The 25147-nt window shown below is 45.6% G+C and overlaps 1 protein-coding gene across 11 annotated transcripts in view; it reads right to left on the bottom strand.

The window, feature by feature from the left end:
• Positions 1-25147, bottom strand: part of TIAM1 (TIAM Rac1 associated GEF 1) — a 192342-nt gene that overhangs the window by 56642 nt on the left and 110553 nt on the right. For all 11 annotated transcript variants that reach the window (XR_010072596.1, XM_063346803.1, XM_063346817.1 and 8 more), the window contains 4 exons: positions 10698-11145; positions 8121-8293; positions 3792-4016; positions 2141-2326 (listed from right to left, as the gene is read on the bottom strand). Coding sequence is in view for 10 of the 11 variants with exons in the window: in XM_063346803.1 (XP_063202873.1) it covers positions 2141-2326; positions 3792-4016; positions 8121-8293; positions 10698-11145 (1032 nt within the window). In the remaining variant the exon portion in view is untranslated. The remainder of the gene's footprint in view (positions 1-2140; positions 2327-3791; positions 4017-8120; positions 8294-10697; positions 11146-25147) is intronic.

Here is a 25147-nt window from a genome sequence, read left to right as displayed (position 1 = left end):
AAGGTTTCAAAACTGGACACACTAAACCTGAAATTTCCAAACTTATCTGCTGCTTCCAAAAAGCCCAGTCTTTCTCTTTGCTCTTTCCTGTGGAAGCACTCTGGGCATCCTGGAACTGACTCATAGCTGTTACAAGACCAGATAAAGGCTTGCAAATAGGTCAAGGAATTTAAAACCTGCACTTTCTTAAAGATAACAACATTTGAAGGAGTGAGCAAAACACAAGAAGAAAAAAAGTGAGCTGAAATGACCCTTTCAATTAGAGCAGAGTTAACTGCTTGGGGACTTGAAAAATGTCCTGTGGCAACCCCCTTTGGAGCGAGAAGATATTTGCTTTTACTGAGACAAAATATTTGGGGAACGCTTCCCAAATGAAGAAGCTCTGATAGAAATTCGTGTAATATTAGTGGGAGGTGAAGTGTTTAGGCCAAAGTTTAAGCACATTTCCCATGCGGAGGTGGCCTCAAGAGAGCAAGCTCCTCTCCTGCGGAAAAGGGAGTGGTAGGAGAGACTGCAGGTATGAATGGGAGCGCAAGGCGAAGCGAGACAGACAGACAGACAGACGCACCCTGCCAACTTGGCTGTACACTTCCTGAAACACCTTTGTGCCGGATTCCCACAACCGAAACTAGCAAAATGTGACTGTCGTTTGGCAACCCGAGCGGGAACACCCAAATCTCTGAGTTATGCCCCAAGCTACAGAGCTGCGAAACTGGTTGTTTGGGATAGTTGCAGATGGGATATTGCAGATACAAAAACCCATATAAAGACAGGACGAACGGAAGGCTGGCTTGTGTACCCAGGGAACCGTCGCCGTATGAGTAATGGTGATTCTCCTTGGGAAATGTGGAGAAATCAAGGAAAAGGAGAACCAAAACACTACTGCAAGCGTCTCTATTTCCACAGCCCGGACTTGTGAGACGTTTCTTAGCTGTACCTGGGACGTGCACGTTTGTGCAGAGGCACCTGGGAGACTTAGCACATCCTCTGACTAATGTACTGAGGAACACCTTCAGGAGAGCTAGGGATGCCATGCTATCACCATGCAGCACCCAGCTCAAATCTGAGACTCACTGCACCATCTCCACGCTATTGAGGGCAAAGGAGGACACGAGAGTTTGCTTAAAGGAGAAGAAAGCACGTGGCTTTTCCAGCACAACATATTCAAAACATATTTTTTTTCACTTGGCTCTCAAGAGACACCAGCATGAAGAGGCAGACTGTTTTTCAGGCTAACGCTCAGTGCTTTGCTAGATGCAAAAAAATAAGCATAAATGCAAATTACAGCCCGCCACTTAAAAAAAAAAAATATAAATCCACCAGCAATTATCAGGATGATGACGCTAATCTTTTCATATATAAAAGAATAAAACCGCCCCTGACTGAATTACAGCTCTGGATTCAATTGAAGGGTACAGCTGACATCTACAAGACAACAGTGGAGCTCAGCTATTTCTGTGAAGCTCCAGGAGTCCAAGCCGAAACTACAGGAACTTGATTTAAATTCATCAAAAGCCCAGCACTTTGCAATACATTTCCCTGTATTTTTAAGAGCTGGGTTGTTACATTATTTACATTTAAACAACCATTTTAAACATTATTTGCCACACCATAAGTAGCAGGGAAGAACATTTCCCCTCCCTTGTGGAGCATCAGGTGTTGATCACTGGAGACCGGGTATTAGACTAATTGGCCAGTAGATTCATCCATATGGTAGAAAGCAAGCCGTGCCCAAGGAGGTCTAAGCCAACACGTGCTGAGGACCCCAGAAAGACCCCTATTGACTTCACTGGACTTTTGGATCAAGCCCATGTACATGGACATTAGAGATGAGCCTGCTCTTGTAACAGGAAGATCTGTTTGTAGAAAGCATGTTTATAGTGCAGATCTGGAAATTCAAAATCACATGTTTGGGAGAAACATGGTTCTTCCACTTCCATAAGGCCATAGCTTGCAAGCATCTGCTTTTTAATCTATATCCAGGACACACAGCCCTTTCAGGAAACAGAATATTCTGCACACTAAGGTAAGGGCTCACCCTCAGGCACAGACTGCTGTTTGTTGACGTGATCTCTGCGTTGAACACATGAACCGATTTGCAGGTTGGCAAAGATGACCCCTGGCCTCTGTTCAAACTTACCAGTGCATGAAACGACGAGACTGAAAAGATTCCAAGACGGCCCATTGCAACTTTTGTTGGACGGCTGGCAAAAGCAAGTAGTCTTTTAGGGTTTGGGAGCTCCCCTCCTTGGAGACTAGCCAAGTAACAGCGGTACCGAAATAAGTCCATCTGGAATTGTTCAAGGTTTTGTTCCCAAACGAAGATCTGTGTACAGCAAAGATTGAAGAATGAGACTCATGAGAGGAAAAGGGGAGAGGAGGAAGAACAGGGTGGTAAATACCTTGAGAAAATTCTACCATTCCCAGTAATACACGTCTTTCACCAATGCTGATCTCATTCAAGAAAGTTTCGATTCGCCTTCTTGCCCGCTCTCCCCTACCCTCCCAACCCCCAAAAAAGGATACAAATAATAAAAAAGTTTTCATTAGATGGAAAACAACTTTTTTTATGTTCATGGCAGAAGTCTTCTCCTGGGACAACCGCTCCTTTGATACAACGCTAATTAATAGGATTAAAATTCCATTTTTAATTTTCTTTGTGTTCCAGGCTTCTCTTCTGAGCAGTCCCTTAAGAGGCTTCTTTCATGCATCAAGAGCATCTGAGAAACAAGAAGACCAAACCCCACCAAATTCCACATACAGAGTGCCCCAAATCAGCAGCCGCAGCAGAAGCATTGCTGCAAGCATCAACGGAGCTTGCCATACTTGAAAAAGTGTAGTACACTGGGGATAATTAATATTATCAGCGGAAGAACACTATAATCAACCTATGTGAGGACTTATTTAAATAATTGAAGTTGCTGATAGGAAACAGTTTCAAAGTGTTTAGAAAAACTCAGTTACATAAAGAGAGAGACTGCTCTGCCCCCTCACTGTGATTGACAGCCTTTGAGTGGAACCCTTTCAACAGAGGCGAGCATCTCTCCTCTCTCTCCCCCCTTCTCACAGGTTTCCAGGGGGTATGAAATCTCTTTAGCTTAGCGCATTAGGGCCTGGCTGATCCCTATGGTTTGCATTACAGGCGCATTTGGCAGCCGTGGTAAAAAGCTACAAACTAATGAAGCAGGAGCCATATGTTAGTTTCCTAAAATAAGGTGCCGCTGTGGCAGAGGGAGAGACATCTGCTGTAGAATCTCTGCTTCTCAAACGCCAACTACGTTGTCCACTTGAAGTCAAAAGGGGCAGTCCCAAAGGGCAGCCAGGGCTGCAGCCATGAGGTCAATGCAGGCCCCTACAACAAGTAGAATCCAAGGATGGCTCCTTCACCCCATCTGCCAGCAGAAGGACCAGCCTCTTGCACTCTTGAGACAACTGTAACAGCAGCACTTGTCGGTCTATGACCAGCTCTTCCCTAAGGCATCCTGCTGCCATGGCTCGATAGCCTCTTCACCCCCTTAAAGCCCTCACTCAAGCTCTGAGCAGCTAGCCAAATCTCTTGCATGGTGGCCAGGACAAGACAGACCATGCTATACCTTAGTGCCCACTGTTTGGAGAAGAGGTGCAACTAGGGCATATAGCACAGCTCTCCTGCCAGCACACATCTCGCCTGCCCTGGGGAGCTCTGCCCACCCACACACACGGTGCCGTGGGAGCAGACAGAAGTACCGCTAATCTGAAGAAAGCCTCAAATATTTGCTAAGGGTTTATTTCACATAAGCAAGTGAGATTACTTGATCCAGTATGGTCTTCTTCTTCTTGGAGTCCGTTACTGAGGACAGCTGCATTTCACCCATTTTCTTCATCTTTTCATCCATATCAATTTTCTGCTCCAGCTTTTTAATCTCTGTTTTCAGGAGCTTGACGGTGTCCTCTTTGTGATGCTGCCTCGCCACCGCAGTTGCACAAGCTGAATGGATTGCCGTGATCCAGTTCTCCAGTTCGGTCTGGCTAGAGGTCTGAAGAGAGAGAAAGAGAGGGAAAAGAAGTCAGGAGCCTCTTTAAAATTGGTTGGAGATTAACAAATGCAATTCCAAGGAGTTTCCTTTGCCTTTGATCTTAAGATTCAAAGCCTTAAATCCACTTACGGGAGAAGTACTAAAAACCCCGTCATTCTTAAGCAGGCCATTTTTACCTTACCACTAGGCATTCAGCACTTAGAATTACACCTATATCTGTGCTTTGCAGCGGTACAGCGTTTCCCAGCAAGGTCTCAGGAATTACCTTCCTTGTTCGATGCAATGCTGCGATAATTGGTAGCTCAACATTTAACGACATTTTCTAAACTCCTGATTCTTTAAGGCAGGGAATGCACTGGCCTCTGTTCGCTTCACAGTATGGAGAGCTTTTTTGGCATGCAGCAGTTGGCAATAAATTAATGGCATAAAACGTGACCATGACATCTACGAGTAGCTTTATTATGATACATAGACAAACAAGCTTTCCACTTCTGAAGGTCCCAAAGCACTCTGAAGTCAACCCTGTGATCACTGAAGGCAGGCTCATTGTATATTTACAGCTCTGGTACTGTCCCTTCCCAAGCATGTGTGTGACAGTTTGGGAAAAGGGAGCACTTTCCCTTTTGGATGAGGGATATTGAATGAAGGAAGAAGTTGGATGAGGCTTTGAGCAACAGGTATCCCTGCTTATGGCAGGGGGGTTGGAGCTGGATGATCTTTAAGGTCCCTTCAAACCCAAACCATTCTGTGATTCTATGAGATACTAGGCTGGGGCATGGGACACCAGTACATTTTTTTGGAAGAGCGCTACTCTGATTAGAGGCTTTTGACTCAGAAAGAAGAATATTTCAAAGCGTTCCTTTTCCAGACTTTCAAAATAAAAAGTAAATCTTCTTAGCCTTCTGACTAAACTTCATTCCTTTTTACAGTAGGTTATAAAACAAAATTTACAGCCAACTCAGGGTTGCAGCAGACTTTCCCTGAGTGTCAGCCTTTAGCAGTAATCACACTGGTATTTGGCTCATGGCTGAAAAAGTAGCAAGGTGCCAAACCACCTCGTTCTAATTAAACTTTCTGATGATACCTGATCTATTAATAGACAGCACAGTATGACTTCGCCAGTTGCTAGCATAGATGAGGAAGGTCATCTTCACTGGCGGTCACAACTAACAGCAAAGGACGTGGCTTACTGAAGCCAAGGAGAGATTCCCATAGAAGCCTGACTCTGGAAATCATGTATGTACAGGCTGGACTTCAGGGTGATGCTCCCAAAACTTCTGTGGTACTGCAGCAGGTGGAACACCCATGTCCCAGAACGATAATCGCTTTCCTTAGCTCAAGTTAGAATTCCTAAGCAGAAGAAAGGGTCTACACTGGAAAGACTGATCTCTTACACCCAATTTTCTTGTCTTCAGTTGGCACTGTACAAAGTATATTGCTTAAATTGGTCAGGCTCCCTGCCCGGGGAATAATATTCACAAGCTCTCATTCGTAGAGAGGGGCTTACAGTGTCATATCACCACTGCTGAAGACACGTTGAGCCCCCTTGCTGAGCAATTTCTGCTGAAAATAGAGACATTATTTGCAGAATGGGAGACACTTTGCCTACAGTCAGGTGGTGAAACCTAGCCCCCAGTAGAGAAGAAAGTAGCACTGGACTTATAATGAGATGGTATGTTTTGTTAATGCCTAGCAAAATTGTTAACAGCAAGAGGTCATATTTTTATCTTATTCAATTTTAGGATATTATCCATACACCATTACATTCAGTTTTCTTTTTGTTTTTCTGGGGAGAAGGAAGGAAAAAAAGAATCTGGAATGGATTTTAAGGAGCTGAAGACTCTTCTGGTAGATGAGTAGGCAAGGGGAATCACTCCACCTCTCAACGGAAAAGATGACATAAACAAGCTGCAAACATCTGATACATAAGTATGTGGTGTCACAAGTCGCTCTGAGCTCCTGGAAAATGCATGTGACATCTGCAAGTAATGGATTTGTGTAGGCACGATAAGAACTGACTGAGCAAGGAATCATCGTGTAGGAGGAATGTGATGTCTCTAGGTGCAATGCAGTGGGAAGGCTTGTTACAAGATGTCCAATATCTGTACGCATTACAAAGCAACCCTATTTTTCTCCCTAAGTACACAGTCTCCATAGGACAGAAATAGTCTTCTGCAGGTCTGTGGTTTCTTCTCATCAAAACCACTACTACAGCACCGTGTTATGTGTGGACGGACGTGTATGACATGAGCAGTTAAATAACACTGCTGAGCAGCCGTACACGTGCGTTGGCAGCTCTAAGCACAGCAGAGCAAGCCCTACAGCACAGTCACTCGCACATTACTTCCACCACTGTGACTGGTCTCCTTCCCTTCACCCCACACCCATCCCTTCTTTCTCTTCTGCTTCGCTAGCCATGCATAGGTTCTATGGCGGAAGGGACACATCAAGAAAAAAATTCTGCAAGGCAATATAAATGACTGGTTTTTATTTGAAAAGGCTTGGTTTTGCTTTTTCCCACAAAGTTAAATGAAAATCTACCCATGGCATAAAGATGCCAGGCTTTTAATGAATAAGGCCCTGTGTTACCACAAAAGAAATGTACTGAATGTGATCTTTTCAGTATTTAGCATCCATTGGCATTAATTTTATGACAATGAAGGTTTTTCCTTAGAAAACTGCATGGAACAGATGTTACAGCTCATATCAGCAGATCAAGGAGGTGGTGGTGCTCCACAACCTTTCAAGCAGATGCTGAGACCATAAGCACCACACTTGCCTCCTGGATGAAGCTCTCCAGGTGGCAAATACATGCACCCTGCTCAGGAAACACATGAAGCAGAAAGGGGCAGTGCAGTACTGCATTATGAGCTGAGGAAAAATCAGACTCAGGTGGCAGAGAAGCTAGTCCACAAAAAAAAATTATTTTTTTTTCTGTATGCAATCAGGTACTCATTCTCTTTAAGATGTAAGCCAGCAACCACACTCATTTGAATCAGTAACACGTTTTTATTTTGCCCTAGTTTAAGAATCTAGCCCCTTGTTTAGGACAGCTGCAAGGACCTACAAGACAGTGTAATATTGAAGATTTGCTCTGGAGTACAGGGGAGTGATGACATGGGGGCATGTCCTACCACAGAGCAGCTTCTGGTTTAAGAAGGCAAGAAACTCTGAATACATTGTCACTGGAAAGGGAAACAAACAAGGGGTTCCTCCCGTGAAGAAAACTGAATCAAAAAAGGAGGAACTGGCACCACCTCAGCACAGGCTGGTAATTCCAAATAAGAGTGTCACACCTTGATTAGTGACAACGTGCAATAACAAAGTGGAATGCCAACCTAAAAATCACTCAAGGAAGCAGAAGTTACCAAAATCCAGAAATCTTTTTCAGTGAAACTAACATCAATTGATGTATAGTCTTTGATATAAGTACTGGATTTTTTTTAAACATACCCTGTGGAATTTAGACATTTCCATTTTCTGATTAAAAAAACTAAACGTGCACTTTTCGTCTCTTCTCAGGCAACAGCAAGATGTTGACTAAGGTCTGTATAAACTAGGGGCAACTGGATTCGGCAGCGCCACTGGGAGAGCACCTGGAGGCTCAGGTACCCCCTTGCACTTCAGGCTCCTCTTGGTCTTGTAAACCCTTTAAGCTTCTCCACAAGGTCCCATCTTTGATACATGTCTCTTAAGAGACGTGGATAGCGTTACAGGACATCTGATGCACTACTGTATGTCCTGTACGGTAACTGGCCTGATCTTTGTGTTATGAGCACACTGTCAAACCATGCAGAATTCCCAGTTTTTACAGGGATGTAAGAATATTTCTCAATTCTTACTTTGTTCCAACCATCTACACAAAGAGGGTCCAGTCAGTCAATAAAAACAGCAGATCTGACGGTGATTCACATGTGGTGGTAGGTCTCCTGAGTAGCGTTTACCGAATATATCGTGTCCTTCCTCTAGCGCTGCCAGAGGAAAATCCCAAACGTACTGGAGTCAGCAGGATTTTTCCATTGATTTCAACCAGAGCTAAGATTTCCTCCTTGGTCGGAGACAGAAAAAGAGAACAACTTTGTAAAACCCTCAAACCGGACCAACCTGAAAGAGGAAAGCGTCCCCAAGGGAGTTGCTGAGACAGAAGACAAAGTCCTTCTTGGGGTGTTCAGGCACCGCTTGCACTATGCTGTTTTCCACCCAGACAGCGTGCTTTGGGATGCTGTTGTGGTCAATGCCAGATCTGCCATCAGTCTCATAAAAAAACAACGTGCATCCTAAAAGAGACGATCGCATATTAGCAAGCAACACATTTAAACGCAACGGCCGCCCTGCATCTAATCAGCGCAAATGCTTGGGACTATAAATCATCTGTAAAACTGTCAAAGGGAGGAGGGAGGATTTGCCAGGGCCCATGCAGGTTTGCTCTCCTACAGTGGAGAGCACGAGCAATGGCCCAGTTTTCAGCCCAACAAGGTGGTGGCTTCCATGCCATGGGAGCACACCACGTGCTGTACACCAAGCTGTGCCCCAGCGGGACATTTTGTTTGCCTGAGGATTGCTAAAACAGACGTGCAAACACAAGCCGAGAAAGTCACGGGCAGTAAAATACAGCCCCAGATGAGAAATGTCATTATAAATCCCCAAGTGGGGGTCCTCCACAGCCACCCCGCCCCACCGAGGGGACGGAAAGGAAGAGGCAGGCGTGAGAGCGCATCTCCCCTGGCAGTGCCGGAGCAGACAGGCCCCCAGGCAAACCTCCATGGCCCTGCCCCAGCCTCCTGCAGCTGCTAGCTGTGACAGTCTCCCTGCAAGGCAAAGATCAAGCGATTTAATTGCTGGACGCAGATGAGGAACTGGAAGAAAGATGGACTGGAATGAGCTGTGCTCGCTGAAAGACTGATGTACAAAAAAAACCCCCAAAACAAAACAAACAAAAAGCATAAACCAAATCCATATTCCACTATAAGTTTCAGCTCACGGTTATACGGCCAAAAACAAAAGCACGTTTTAGCTGGGGACAGCAACCAACCTGCTTGGTTTTACAAAATAATCTTGACAATACTCCGGGGGGGGGGGTGGTGGTAAAAAAGGTATAGCAAGTCTGCAATTTGGAAGACTGAAAAAAAAAAAAAAAAAAAAAAAAAGGGTCTCCTCCTCTCTCTCCCACCTTCCCACATTATCTACAGTTGTTTTAAACTAAAACTGGCACATTGTTCCTCTGCCACTGGAACCAGCCCTCTCGGTGCAGAGGGATGCCCTGTTACCCAGCCTCCCAGAAAACGATTTGCAGCCAAACAATAGCAGCTGTTAACTTCAAAGCCTCGCTTAAACACTAACGTTCTTAAGGCAGAGCAATCTCAGGAGCAAACACTCCACTTGAGTCAGAGCACTTTAAAATAACAGTGCCTCCGTGCTCATCCTTCCCCTTTTTCCTCCCCAGATGGCCCTTTGTTTGCCTGCTCCTCACAGCAAGACCTTCCTGCCACTTCCCCCCCCCCCCCTCCCCAGGAGATCAGGGCTCCCCCCTGCCCCTGAGCCCTCCCTCTCTCCTCTTCCATTTCCCCAATCTCTCTAACCACCCCGAGGAAGAGCTGGCACCTAACTTTGCTGTTGGTTTTAAAAGAGTGCTGCAAATTCAAAAGAAAAAAAAAAAAAGAAGTACTCTAAAAAAGCACTGCGTGGGGAGGACGGGGCTTTAACCATCCCGAGCATTTTGGTAATCCCACCCGCAGCAGGAGACATGGCTCTGCCTCCCCTGGCTCACAGGCGAGGCCGGACACAGGAGAGGAGAGCGAGGCCAGTCCCAAACCCCTGCGAGTGTTTTACTGCTGATGCAATTGCATGAAGATTAATTAGAGGTCGCTTTATGAGGCCAGCTCCTGAGTTTCCCTGCTCCGTTAACATTTATGTGCATTTATAAGCACTCAGACCCCAAACAGGGCTGGAACGCGCTCCTAGCAGGAACTGGGAAAATTCAGAGAGAAAAAAGGGTCTGTGGCCCGCGGGGGCAGCCGAGGAGGCCGGCAGGGGCGGCCGGGTGCCGAGGGCTGCCCCCCACCACATGATGGGTGACGCAGCCAGAGCCAACGTCTCCCAAGTCACAAGCCAGCCTCGATGACCAAACCATGGCTTCCTGTCCACACGGCGGATGTGCTGCAACTGGCTGGATGTTGAGACTCGTGAAGCACATCTCGGAGAAGGAGAGGCCCACGGCACTAAGAGCAAGAGTTACAAGAGGAATGCAGACAAAGACAGAGCCCCTCTTCGAAGGCATGCCGGTGTCATCACTAGCAAACTCCCACTGTCACGTGTCTGCGGCTGCACACAGGTATTTAATTTGTCAGCGAGCCGTAGACAGGCTTCTTAAAGGCAACACCCAGCACTCGGAGAAGCCACCCGAGGTGGTGCCAGCAGGACTCGAAGCAGGGCACAAACCCCACTTCAGTGCAGCACAGTCACGTGGACTACACGCATGCCATAATGTGAGCACATAGACAACCATCCAAAAAAACCCCTCTCTGAAAAACATCAGGACCACTTCCTCATACTTGATGTCAATTATACTGAAGTTCACAGTGGCTTTTGTTAAGAGTCTAAGCTACTGGTTTCTTCATCTGCAGTAACACACAACCCACAGGACACCGCAGATGCCCATCTGGATACACCCTTGCTCAGTACCTTTCAGGGAAACCCAGTAGTGCTTCCATTTCCTGCGCGTGGCCGACTCCACTTTCTTGTTCTTTTTGTGCACCAGGAAGTTTTTCACTGCCAGAGCACCGGCTTTCCGTACTGTGCCCTGGGCGGCCGTCAGGAGGATGTCGGACTGCCCTGGGGAGCTGAGGGTCCCGCTGCTCTGCTCGTCGCTGAGGGCAGACCCGGCCTCCTCCAGGTTCTCGCTGTTGGTGGTGCTCATCTCCAGCTCCCGGCGGAAGTTCTCGTACACTCCCTGGCGAAGCCCATCGCCCGTCGAGCTGCTCCCGCTGTCGCTGCCGATGAAAGCCCGGCTGGCCGTCGGGGAGTAGCTGGAGTTGGTAGCATTGGAGCGTCTAGAAAGGAGGTCAGTGTCGGTGGCTGCTCCCTCGATGCCACTGTCAGTGAACTCACTCCCCTCGCCTGCGTTGACATCCTAGTTGCAAGAGAGACACAGCGTGAGATGAATAGCCTGGCTGAGCCTGGCCTTCTGGAGACACCGACAGAACCCAAAACGCCCGGGTGACACCACATTTCTTCACACCCCCATTTTGTCTGCCACTGGAAATGCCTCATCTCTTTTTCTTCTGAAGACAAACAACTGGTGGGGTAGGCAGAACTTCCAGCACAGTTTAGAAAAGACCAGTCACACGCGCACGATTTCAGGTGGTGCCTCCACAGCCTTAGCATTTTGGAATATAAGACGCAGCATCATCTGTTTACATTAAGTGAAGTTAACAGTGCTAAAGGTTTTGCAAAAGGAGAACATATGGTAGCAAAAACTGGCAGTGTCAAGAAAAGCAGCAATCAACCTACGCATTTTGAAAAGAAAACATTGATATTGTACATTCACACCTACAGTTGAAGATACATTTTAGACATCTCAAGATTGTCATTTGCAAATTATATAACTAAAAAGGTACTCTTTTTTTTTTCTCCTGAGAAGTTAATGTATTTGAGATTATTTCTGTTTTGTGTCACTTCTACATCACAAACCCTAACAACGGGCCAGAATCCCATGGTGACAGACCCTGCCAAAATAGCGCAACAACAGAAGACCTGGTCCCCAAGAACTTGCAGTTGAAGGATCAGAAGAGACAAGAATGTGGCTGGCTTGAGCAAGACAGGAAACAACACGACTGAATTCAGGTTTCGAAGGCTGAGTGGCTCAGCTTGCCCCCCGCAACAAGGCTAGTGCCCAAAGAGCGCTAACCACTACCATCTCAGTACCCAAAGGCATCTGTGGCAGTTTTTGAAGGAGGACAAATAAGGGCCAAGCCCTGTAACTGGAAAGAAATATTTTACATTAGATACTCGAGAGCGGAGGGAGACAGGGAAGAAGATGCAAAGAGGTGAGAAATATGGCCAAAACAACAGGAATTTCAGCCTCTACCTCTACTGCAAGAGCAGCTGGTGCTTGATTTATAAGTTTTTAAAAAAAATGAGGGGACTCTGAGAAGAGGTGGCAGAATGCAGTATTTATTTTGAGAGAAAACAAGCTGCTAGGTGTTGGTTCAAGCACCAGTCTTCTATGCATCCCAGAGCAGCTCTGCAGAAACCGAGAAACCCTCCACTGAGCTCTGTTTGAAACCTTCCTCCTGTGGAGCAAGAGCTGCATGAGGAAACCTTAGAGGGAGGGAAGGGGTGTTGCTGAATCTGACTAACTTTTAAGGCATTAATTTGTAACGGATGGGCTCGTTCTTTATGAACGCTACCCCTCAAGGGAGACTTGGAGTCCAGCTGGAAGAATAAGCGCTTCCTTCCCCACTCAATGAGCACAGTTACCCTAGTCAGTCTGGTTATTTAATGCAACACATAGTGATAGACAAGCTGTTCTGGACAGGCCAGTATTCCTCTACTCCCACCGCATGTGAATGAGCTGAGCAGGCCTTCCTGTAAGTGCAGTCATCTGCCTGTACAGAGCAGTCTTCTCAACCACACGTTTTTTCCTGCTGTTCCAATACACTTGTTTTTTGGAAGCCAATTATCTTCCCATTTCTTGCAGCACCACAAAGGAAGGAGGGATATCTGGAGAGGGGAACTGGTGCTGCTCAGAAACCGATGTTTACAAAACACTGCCGCAAGCAAGTTTTTGCACTCCATCACGAAAAGCTGGATGGTGCAACTCCTGATGACAGCCCTCCATCTGAGATCCCATGCGTCAGGGAGCCAGGGCTGGCACAGCCACTCGACGCTCACACGCCGGAGGCACTGCCCCTCTGCCAACACAAAAGCTACATCGGCATAAAACCGGAGCGCCAAAGAACTGAACCGGATCCCTTGTGTTCACTGGGACAGTTATTCCCGTAGGATGACTGGGGTTTGCATTTGTTTTCCGGGGCCTTCTTCCTCCATAATTTTTTCAAAGGGAAAAAGTGTGTCACTCGTATAGCATAAACAAATCTGCATTCTGCAGTGAACATTACATAACGGTGGCAACAGAAATTATTTGAGGGTTTGGGATTTTTATTTTAGGTTAATGATTTAATAAATATGCAATCTGTCCCATAATTATTTTATCCATGCAATACAAAATGTATAGAGTCAATTCCAAAATTTTAGCTGATGTAACTTTTAGGAAGCCTATCTCATGCTTCAACTAGAATTAGTCGGTTTGCAAAAATAAAGAGCTACTAAAACAGACGACCAACCTAAGGGAGATAGGATTTGTAATTTTGCCAGCCACTGTATGAACAAAACTTTCTTGGTGCTTTTTAGCAGATGGAGTATTTTTGCAAACCCAGAATTGCACCCAGAGATGTTCAAGCAGAGCACTGCAACGCCGGCTGTCAAGGTTCCTCGTGCCCTGTGTGACACAGCCGCCTTCTTGTGTAACCCTGATGAGACACAGTATTAATTACCTCCGTTTCCCTGTCCATAAATGGAGATTATACTCACTAACTGATACATGGGCTTACTATTTATAAAAAAAAAATGAAAGGATGGAAAACTCGGAGTGGCTGTTATATACGGTCATGAGCTTAGATTGTAGCACGTTTTGCAAACATCTTTATAATCTTTACCACAATGCAAGTGATAGGCTGGACGGGTCAAAAGATCTTTTCAGCATAATGCTACAGCCCTGCCCCTAATCTTCCTCTGCTCCCTGCACTCCCTTTTTCTCTCTTAAATATCCCGTATCAAAGACTTCTTACCAACCAATGCAAGCCCTTTGGTAGGAGGAGGGTCTCAGCATACAAAGGTCAGAACAGTTCAAAACCTACAGCCTGCTAATATTGTTCACACTCATGAATTATGAAACGTAGCATTGAGTGAGCTTAGCACTTTCGGAAGTCCGCTGTAAGAGCAGATTGGTCTCGGGGTTAGTAGGGTTAAGAGAATTCATTGCACAGGTCTCTGACTTCTGAGTTTCTGCTGCAATGTCAGCTTATTCTCATCAGAGGGTATGAAAAGCTCTCAAGAAGCAGCTGGCATCTGTTCTGGCCGTCTCACAGTGCTATAATCCACACACTGAAGGGCATTCAATTAAGAGTTCAGCATAAAGTACAGAGATTTAGTATTGTGCTTCCGCAGAAATGTGCTGAGGCCGAAGGGGTAACGCTCCCAAGCCAAGCAAGAAACTGTAGCAGGGTTTGATGAACACATCACTGGGGGCACAGAAATACCCCTGCAAATTTTCAAACGAGGATGCTGAAAATTAAGCATCCCAACTCACACTGTGAGCACCATGGCTCCCTGCTGACAAGATCGATGTGGATACATGTATCATGGGATACATGACATCCAGCATCAAAGTACCTACTGACATGGCTACCAGAGCCTACTGCCCAGAAGCAAAGCGAACATTGTGCAACCTTGATGAGAGCTATTTAAAATTACTCATGTTTCCTGCTCAGGCTCTCAAAAAGCCCCTCAGGCGACAGCAACATCTCTCTCCTCCGAGGAAGACTTATTACCATCACAGGTCCACAATGGGATGCACCACAGAGGCTTGCTAACAAAACAGGCATTTCACTCCTTAGCAGAAGGAGTTTCCAGGCAAAGATTCTTGAGGCCAAGAGTGAACTATGGATGTGGCTCAGTCATCACCTCTCTGACTCTTGCCCAGCATCCCTGGGCCTTCCACCGGGATGCCGATGGCATGTGCCAGGGACATCGCAGGAGCTGGGAGACAGCTGCAGACTGCAGAATGCATGTTTCTGAAGCCCACGGTTTTGGACGTTATACACGCATTATAACAAATCACCAGCACGTTACGCTGGACCTCTAATTGCCATCATCAGAGGGTTCTGTTTTATTGCATTGTTTAAAAAACCCTAAAGTTTCATTTAGGTCTGTGTAAGATTCAGGAGACCTGATATTTTGCACCTCACCAGGGATCTTGTGTTTTGTATTTTCAGACTGGCAAACAGCTGTCTCCACACAGAGAAATATTTTTGTCCGGAAAGACCACCCCAGGAACCAAGTGCAAGACTGGAACTAAAATCTGTGCTACCTCGCTTAGCCTTCCCACTGGTGTCTACCTAGCTTCGGGCCTGGGAGGACAAGAGGGCAAAGCAAGAGGGAGGTGGAAATCATTAAATTGGTCACACCAAGTAGAAAGCATGTAGCAAAGAAAAGAAGGCATATTTCCTCCAAGACAGAGAGATGGGGGATGTCGTGGGAATAGCAGTTCTTGGCATTTTGCAAACACAACAGGTCTTAGTCCATAGAGACAACAAACTGAATAAATGGGGGGTTTGTCCTTTAGATTTAAGATTGCTCTGTGGAAAGCAGGGAGAAAGTCACATAAAGACCACTGGCTGAAGAAGGGAACTAAACGGGCTTTAGCAACGGTGCTGCACTGTATGCCTTTACAGGGAAGCAGTAAGCAGTAGCACAACTTCCACCAGGATCTGGGATCCCAGCTGTTGCTGAATATGACAGAGGAGCGTCACCGTTTCCACTGGCAGTGCTACCATATGGGTTGCAAATGCCCAGGGTTTATGAAAAGAGGTTCAGCAGACAGTAATGGAGGGAAAGGTGGAATGCCCGAGACCAGAGAGGTTCGCCACAGAATGAGAAACCAGAGACGGACTGAAAGCTGCCCTTGTTCCCAGCAAGCAGGCCACGTGCCAGGACAGCTACAACAGCCCTAATAGCATTTGAGCGTAATGAAGTGGAATTATCACAGCCCCATGAAATGCAGAGAACAATTTAACTGATGAACCAATTGGGTAAAATATTAGCGAAAGTATTAGCAACCCACTTAAAGATATGGTTTTTCCTCACATGAACGCTGGGTTTCATGCAAAGCAAGCCAGTGGGGAATAAAACTGTAATGCAAGCTACATCAGGCTAACGTACTTGGTGCTGTAGCTTTTGCATACTTATGTGATAGTCACACCTCTGTATGTTTGCTACAGCCACATTGCTTAAAAAATTCTTTCTAGATTTAGAAGATATACAGAAAAAAACCCTTTTGCTTTAGAAAAAATGTCTACCTTCAGCTAGCAAAAATCAAGCAAGAAGTTTTGGGGCAGTTTCTAAGCGTCTTTGTCCCCTTGTTGAACATATTTGATTCTGGCCTCTGCTAGCAAGAGCCCACTGGATGGGGTAAGCCTTGCCCAACTGTCCGGCTCATGACTGGACACATTCAGATCACTTGCAATAACGATGCACTTACCAAACTCCCCACCAACAGCCCTGTTACAGAAGTGCTTAAAATGTCTTGGTGAATCACTTTCTCCTGCTTGACTGACAGCAGTGATTCATGGGCACTTTAAGCACATGGGATTGATTTCGTAGGAAAACTCTTACTTCCCTAATATAAACAGTTCCTTATGTGGTTAATACTTCTTTCTAAATTAACCATTAGATTAAAAGTACTCCTTAGTAAAAGATGACTGAGTGGGTTTTTTTCTTGGAAGGGTCTCCCTCCAAGAGAATGCAAATCCTCTGTTCCCCGTCCTGTTTAGCAACAGAGCAATAAGGTGTTCACGTTCAGCAACAGCCTGAAATTGCACATAACCCGTCTGGTTGCTAGTTAGGCAAGCACCACAGAATACATTTAAAATAGATGGGTAAGCAGCCTGATGGTTTGCATGCTTTTATGTGCCCGGAGTCTCTTTGAAGCTCCTATGTAAAAAAAGATTGGCCTGATAAGTGTTTTTCTTTCTTTTCAGTACTGACTCTACCATCGCTTGATGGTCAAGGTGGTCTGTTAAGGTACGACTTGCTCCAAATCAAAATGAAATCCTTTCTCCAGAGTAACTTGAACGTCTGGTAATAAATGCATTAGAAGATCTATCTGTCTTGAAAAGAGTGAAAACATTCCAAGAAGCAAAGATAAATCATAAATTGCGATTGAAACCTGAGTGGGAGAAATGGTTTTAAAGCTTCAACGGAGAAACACAAAAGTAACTCCATAGCTTGTTCTGTCTGGGAGGAACACAGTTTTGAAGACTGTTACAAACATACTGAATCATGTTGACATAACTCACCGTAAAGTCAGAGGGATTATAATAATGACATGAAGGATATCTTCCACCGCAGCAATGAACAAAGCCCCTCAACCAGATGCTGGGAGTTGATACGAAAGAGGGTTTTGAAGATACCTACAGGCCGGTGTACAACAGGACATTATTCTATGAGAACTAGCCAGGAGGCACCAGACTGACAGCAGGCTTTGGAGAACTAAACTGACAGCCACAAACCAACACTGGCCAACTGCAGTTTTCTGTTGGATTAGTTGGGTCTTGTTTACACCTCCTCGGACGGCTCCCAAGTCCAGTGAGGTACAGTTACAAGCCAACTGCAATTTGTATGTGGGGACCAGACTGAGATGCTGGGTTTGTTACCTTTGAGAATTCAAAGAGATCGGATACTGATATATGCAACCAGCTTTGGTTCCTACTTCTGTGCACTCACAGCACTGGTGCAACAGTCCTTCAGATGTCTGAAAGAATTGAAATTTAAAAAAAAAAACAACCAACAAACCCTTATATGTGTTATTAAAGCTGCTCAGAGTGGTTTAATAAGCAAGCAAGTTTTGGGCATGGTTCTCTGAAATCAAAATTACTCCCGACAAAAAAGGTACTATCCCAGACCTCTAGATATTTCTCCTAGCAGAAAGCTTCACTCTAATTATGAAAGGATGAATCACAGTCACAGGTTTCTGGGCAGTAATCCCTGGGAAAGTCTTAAGGCATGGATTTCAATGGATTTTGGTTCCAGGATTCCTTTGTGAGCTTGTCTTGGTGAATGCTGTACAGTGTAATTTGGCACCTTGGAAAGACAGACAAGGTACTGGGTGCCAGGCACCCAGAAGATCCTCAAATATGGGAAGGAGATGCGCATCCACTTTGCTCCTGCAGGACAGGCAGGTGGCAAACAGCAATGCATCAGTCATCCATCAACCCCATTTCCTTTGTAGGGAACTCTGACTGATATATACGGCTGTTACCTCAGGATTACACTTGGCTTGTTCACTCCATATTAAGCCATCATGCTAGTTTGGATGCCTTTAACACAGGAGTTGGGAACATTTTTGGTTCACTGATGGCCCAGACGTTTTCCAGCTAATATATGGGCCCTTCCAGAAAGCTCATCTCTGTAGACCACCATACTTCCCCAAGGAGCCTGGTTTTCTTAGCTGACTTAGATGCCCTAAAGGCAGATTATGGACCCACAGGGACTCCCACAGCCTTCAGGTAAGTTCAGCCCTGGAGGACTTGTCAGCTGTGAGATAGAAAATGTCGGAAATTAAACTGTCCCCCAGAAAGCTGCAGGGAAATACATAGGGCAGCTTTACCCTTTTTTCCAAGGTACTGTGAGGAGCTCTTCACTGACTCAGGACGTTGGCATCAGTTTGTGATCTATTCATGTCCAGAAAGTTAGTTTTGTATTCCTAAGAGCTAAAGTGTTGGGTAAAGGGAAGGGGGAGGATGTCTTGATTTTGCTTTTTAATAATATGAGAAAAATCCAAGCCTGTGAGAGAATGCATGAAGCACAACATGGCCTTTAGCAGGAAACAGCACAAAGCACTACCATGGGTCCTGAGCACACCAGCTCTTCCCTGGCTTTAGCGCTGACTTTTAGGGGGTGCTAAAGTATATATTACCATGAACAAGAATCAGCCCATAATCCAGTAAAGCCTCTTGCAGTGTGGTCCCTGCACACAGCTTCCGACACCTGCGCAGATCTGCGGTGGACACCCACTTTCCATCCCCAGCAGTGGGAGGAAGTCTCAGTTCTTGAGTGCTGCAGTGTTTAATCCCTCTGTTCCCAAATGATATGCTGAGGACCCCCCAAAACTTACCTTGCTTTCATCCCAATGGACCACCCAGATGAAGAAAGTTTCTAGAGGGATTGAGCTAACCATAAACTAACGCAAGCAGCCTAACCGTGCTCAAGTCAAACAAATGGCAACATGCCTAACCAAAATCCTCGAAGTAAAATACAGGGTTAGGTTACTTTTTGCTCGCTCAATGCCAAGAAGCAGCAATTCTTCCTGAGAAATGTAATAGAGGGGACAGAAGTGGGGAAGGGGGAAAGCTGCTAGAACAGCAGCCTGAAATCAAAACATATCATCTGGGAGGTGTTCACCTGAGCAATCCCCTAACTTAAGGGAGCAGGGAAACGTTTGCCATCTGGGATGATGACAGGATCACATGCTGTAACTCTCTGAATAGAAACGTTTCAATGGAGCACTTCACTGGAAAGGATCACTACTGCAAATTGCGTCCATCTAAGTAAGCACAGCCCAGCAAACAAGCAGCTGGGGCAACCTGTCTGTGATTTTTAAGTGGAAAGTACTTGAAAATAAAAACATGCAGTGTATATGTAGCTTTACAGAGAATACAATTATTGCCAATGGTAAAAGCACTTCAGATATATAAATGACAAAGTCCTACTGTTTAAAAAAAACATGCCTGAATGGAGGTAGATCAGGTATCAGGACTGCTGATTTGCTTTCCATTGGCTTCAGACCAAGAGTGAAGGAAGAAAAACAAATTAAGATCTTAGAAAGAGTATCAAAATATTTGCCAGCCGAGACCAAAACACTCATTTTCACATGCTCCTTTCCCTGAAAATATTGGGGCAGAGTTGTGTGCTCTGAAGGGAGTGACTGTTGTTTGCTTTAAAATATCCTGAATAGGGAATACTCGATCTAATCTCATCCATCTGGGAAGGGCAGTCTGGTGACAGAGCAGGGAAGACATCTGAGTTGAGGTCTGAAGCTCTCTATTCAAGCTTTCACCGAGGCTCACGCTGAATCCACTTCCAGTTAGCCAGGCTATAAACAGCTCGTTTGGTCTAGCTGTTAAATGGGTTTTGTCATTCAAACCCACCAAGAGCAGAGCTGTCACACTGGCAGCCCAGGACGAAAGATGTGGATTCACAAGCAGTTTCCACTGGTGCAAGCTTGGGCTGCCACCAAAACCAGTGGTTACCCCTTCTCCACCAAGCCCATTTCCACCCTATTCTTTAACTTGGTGCCCTGTGGCTAGTAGCTGAAAACAGAGGTGTTTGGTTTTAAGAACGTTGTTTGCCTGGAGGCTCAACAAAGTGACCGGCTGACCAGAGTCACCCAAGCCAAATTGTCCCACTCAAGGATTGGCTTTTGGAGATTCAGAACATGGCTCAGTCTATATCTGAGAACTTGTAAATGACCTCCATCTAAAAGGCACCACGAGACTGCATGAAGAGGGGCTCGAATCAGTGAGATGCACACTGCAGCAGAAAACCAGTAACATCTTACTTTCTGGCAGTTACTAAACTGTGTGACATTAATTATAACTTAATGATACACGTCTTTATCTTTATTTCTTTCCTCGATTTCATCTGAAGTCAAGCGACTAAGATTAAAGGTCTGGGTCAATCTGATGAAGAATCATATTTAGGTTGAAAATAGCAATGTTTTCCAGACTACAGACTGAGATGTACCAAATTACTTTTATAGGAGCAGCGCTTCAGCTGCTGAAGACACTCTGCCTGGAAAAGTGATGACCGAGGAGGGCTATAAGAGCAGGCTGTAAGGTCACAAGTATTATGTGGAGAGTGAACAGGATGCAGTGGAAGCCAAAAGGAGAAAATTATTTCAGAATTCATGGGGGACAGGTCAACCCAACAGTCTTGGATGCATTCCTCGCTTAGGAAGGCTCAAATCACTAATTTTCTGGAATGGGGAAGAATGCCCTAAAGAAAAGTTCACCCCGAACTCTCCACGTTTCTTTCTTTTCCTGAGCACTTGCTATTTGGGGAACAAGGCACTGGGCTGGATAGTACTTTCATGTGACTGACCCAGTGTGGTCGTTTTACATTTTGAAGTTATGTCCTCCATGCCACAAATCCATTTGTGAAAAAGTTTCACACAACTTAAAAACAAGTATCAGCTCTCTGGAGTTTAGCCATCCTACATAACGTAATGAAACACTATAACCTGTTATAAAATTCCCTGAGATAGTAAAAAAATAATATCGACTGGAAAGATACTCTAATTTTAGATTGGTTTCTCTGTATGTCCTGATCTAATTCCCACAAAAACCCTGGTTTCATCTCCTGCATATTCTGCAAATTTTTTTCATATAGGGTTCTTTTTTTTTTTTAAGGCTTGAAATCCCAAATTCCTTCAGGCTACCTACAGAGGCCTAAAAATAGTAATAAACTTGAAAATCGGACAGAAGGGGATTTAACGCGCCAAGTACATAGGCTGAAGGACGCGCAGTTTCCAAGTCAGTTGGGCAGGAAGTTTGTTCAGTCTCCCCCTGTTCAGCTTCACAACAAACACTGGAGTGAAGACGCTGTAAAAAAACTTTGCTTTTCCTGCAGAGTTGAGGGACATCTTCTTGCTGCTCTTTCTCAAAAGTTATGTAAAAAACCTGGACGGCACTATTGTAATGCTAACGCTAGAATTGAGCTTTCCAGAAGTAATCACAAACTGGGCTATAAAGCTCAGAGAGGAACAAGCCACGCTTCTCATATGTGAGTGGTTGACCATGCAGAAATGCTTTGGCCACTGTGTCTCCTTGGATTTTAAAGCACACAGGAATTAAACCATGTTATAAATACTGCTTGTAAAACACCGTCACTTCCCTAGAAAAGTCCACCCGTACCTTCACACCTCCTAGGGACTACTCCTAATGTCTTCCCCACAGAGCAAACACCAGCACTGGAAGCCCATGGAGGTCTCTGGCTTTAATGGTCACTGCCATCACTACCTCGGCCATCACAAAAACCAGATGGGGAGGAGCAGGACCAGCAGGGCCAGAGCCAGCATCAGGTAGGTCTGGCTCATGCAGATCCGCAGCAGACACCCATGAACAGAAATGCTGCTGGAACCATGGCCTGGCAACCAGATTTTGCCGTGTGACCACAACATCTTCTGTACATGCAGAATGTCTTCACCCAACTGTAGCGGAGTTTGAAATGTCAAAAGAGGTTCACGCCCTACACAAGGCTGTATCCCCCCGCCATCATTTGATGGTCTAGAGAAAAGAGCAGTCAGAAATTATCCACGGAGGGGAAATATGGAATAAGGAGGTGGCAAGATGGGCTTGGAAATGACACAAAACCGTATCTGAATGTTTCCCTTCCCTAATTCCCCTCTGAAACTTCAATTACGGCTCATAACAGCAGGGGAGCATGTGGTTACATTTGTCTCTGAACATCCACCAGGAGGAGGAGGAGGGAGTCTCCCACAGGCAGATGTTTAGCTGCAAGCAGAACACAACAGGGCCATTTCACAAAATCTGGATCCCGACAAGCAGGCTGTAGGATCCTGGGGATCTCACAACCCACAGTCAGAACAGGCTGTATCCAACCAGAGCTTGTCTCCCTTTGAGCAAAAATGGGTGAAAATGTCAGCCAATTAAGCTTTTTCCACCTACATCACATCAGCTCCGAAAGCCAAACAGGATCCCAGCAGAGCTCTCCGGGAAGTCTCGCTTCAGCAGATCTGAACCCTTAATGTTAAAATGTTACGAAAAACAGAACTGCTGCGTGGGTGCCCCAAAGCCACCCTGTGAATATTAATCGCCTGTACATATTGAATATAATTGTCTCTCCAGTATTAAAAAGCTCTCCTTCTCAATTAGTGGAAAGTGACTCCCACAGTTCAATTTAAGGTTTAAATTTGGAATGGAGAGATTTTCTTTTCTTTCTTTTTTTTTCCTTTAATGTAAATCACGTACTTATAAAGAACTCATGGATAAGGCATTACAACAAAACACATATGGCTGTGATTTCAGCATCGCCTTTCTGTGTAACATTCAAGGATGCGTTTTCCCAGTAGCAGTGGTCAGCACACCAGAGAAATTACAGCTGCTGACAAGTTCTAAAAAATTTAGCCTGTTTAGAAAATACAATGATGTACATATAGTTGAACATGCATGTAAGAGTGGCTGGATTCAGGAATCAAACACAAGGACACAAACACACTGCCATGGTCTCAGACTTACACTGCCCTCGGCCTCTCCTGCTTTCAGGGACCTCTTTGGGAACTAGAGTAGTCAAAAGCTGCCTACAAGCAGCCATCATGATCTTGCAGTATTTCTAGCACCAGGGCAGGTGACACTAAAAAAATCATGCAAATATAGAATCACAGAATGGTTCAGGTTGGAAGGGACCTTAACGATCATCTAGGTCCAACCCCCTGCCGTGGGCAGGGACACCTCCCACTGGACCAGGCTGCTCAAAGCCCCATCCAGCCTGGCCTTGAACACTTCCAGGGATGGGGCAGCCACAGCTTCTCTGGGCAACCTGTTCCAGTGCCTCACCACCCTCACAGTAAAATATCCCAGCTACAACTTTCCAAAAACTGAAAAAAAAACCCCACTGGCAAAACCAAACCCGAATTCTTGTGGAGACAGGCAACAGTGATCTGGGCAGAAACCTCACTCCTGGCTATGAGGCTCAGTTAGGTGACTGTGAACAAGGGAGCTACCTCTGCGCTGTTAAATAACACAGGAACAGTGACAGGTCACTGGCCTGGAGGTCAAGAGGGAAAACCGTGTCCAATACTATATTACACTTGGCCCTGGGTCACCTTTGCATGGTGCCCCTGTGGCCCTAAGACATAACTATTATTTTGTGGGATCGGGATGGGGGGAGGCAGTTCAAAAGGCTGGGAAAAAATGTGAAAGTTTTGCCTTGGTCCACCAATTTTTTTTTATAGCATGAAATGTTTTACAGCATGAGGAGACGTATGGCAGGCTCTGAGGCAATGCTCAAGGTGGTCATCAAAGAGCGTGAAGCCCATTGAGAAAGTGTTGAAAGACTGGGAAGGGAAGAGGGAAACAAAATTCCCCAAACTGTGATGAAGTACCGGCTGGCACAGGCAAACACAGTGCCAAGGAGCACACAGCGAAGCAGTAAGGGCAACAGCTCCACATCTCAGCTTCCACCATCTCAGGCAGGGCAACTATCACGCGCTACTTCACACCAGGGGTTTCGAGCAAAGTGCTGAGATACTGTCAGACTGAGGACCTGGTACGGAGACAGGTTGGTAGTTTCCCTCCTCTCACCCCATCCAAAGCCACCTAATCAGGTTCACCAAGGAACTAGTCCTTTTACTTTGTGTGCAAATTTGGACTTCCATTTTGCTCTATCAAACACATGACAGTCATTTCCCTAAGCTTGTTAAAGGTAGGCTTGGGCAAATATGACTTCATTGCTGACAAGTATCTTATGCTTACTATATGCTGCTAGAATTAAAGACTTGGAAGGAATTTTGACCTTTCCAAAGCTTTAATTTTGTTGGATTTATATGTGATAATAATCGGTGCCACGACTCCTTATAGCCACCGTCTCCAGGCTCAGGAGATAGATCTAGTGAAACCAGCCCCACAAAGTGATTTCCCTGGGTATAGCTGCGGCCTCACAAAATGCTATGCAAATTTGTGACTTTCACTAAGTGCCTCAGAGGAATCTTATTAATGTCAAGATAGGCACCAAGATGAAAAACAAATGCTTTGCTGTTCACCAGCGACACTGCTCTCTTTTTCTTAAATACACTTGAAAGAGGGCTGGAGGCAGCAGTTGCACCTAACAATCTTCATAAAAGCTGTTGCATTCAAGGCTGCCAAATAACACCCTTTTTTTGGTTGTTGTTGTTGTTCTCCTTCTTTTTATCCTGCACTGCCTTGATGGAGCACCAAAGGGTTTCTGTGCTCGCACCATAAAAATACCTCCGAAAATAAAGAGCTGATTTTGAAGTACAAAGCTGCTGCTGTGGGACGCTGCAGCACCTGTTTTAGCATGTCATTTTTATATTTAGAAGCAGCGTATCTCCACAGATCAAGCACAGCCGGTAAGTCACTCAGCAGCCCCTTCCCATCAGCTCTCACAAGTCAGTGCCAGCTGACAGAGGCGGGGGGGGGCGGGGAGACAAGCTCCTCTTGCCCTCTGACAGCCCCTCTGCACCTCCGCAGCCCCGCATCTCCTCTGCAGCACGCCGCAACCTGCCCGACCCAGCCTGGGATCTCTGACGCTGGTGT

Source organism: Chroicocephalus ridibundus, chromosome 1 (genome assembly GCF_963924245.1).
Source record: "Chroicocephalus ridibundus chromosome 1, bChrRid1.1, whole genome shotgun sequence".
Taxonomy (NCBI): Eukaryota; Metazoa; Chordata; class Aves; order Charadriiformes; family Laridae; genus Chroicocephalus; species Chroicocephalus ridibundus.
Note: the sequence above shows the minus strand (reverse complement) of the source record. Positions and strands in the feature narration are given on the sequence as shown.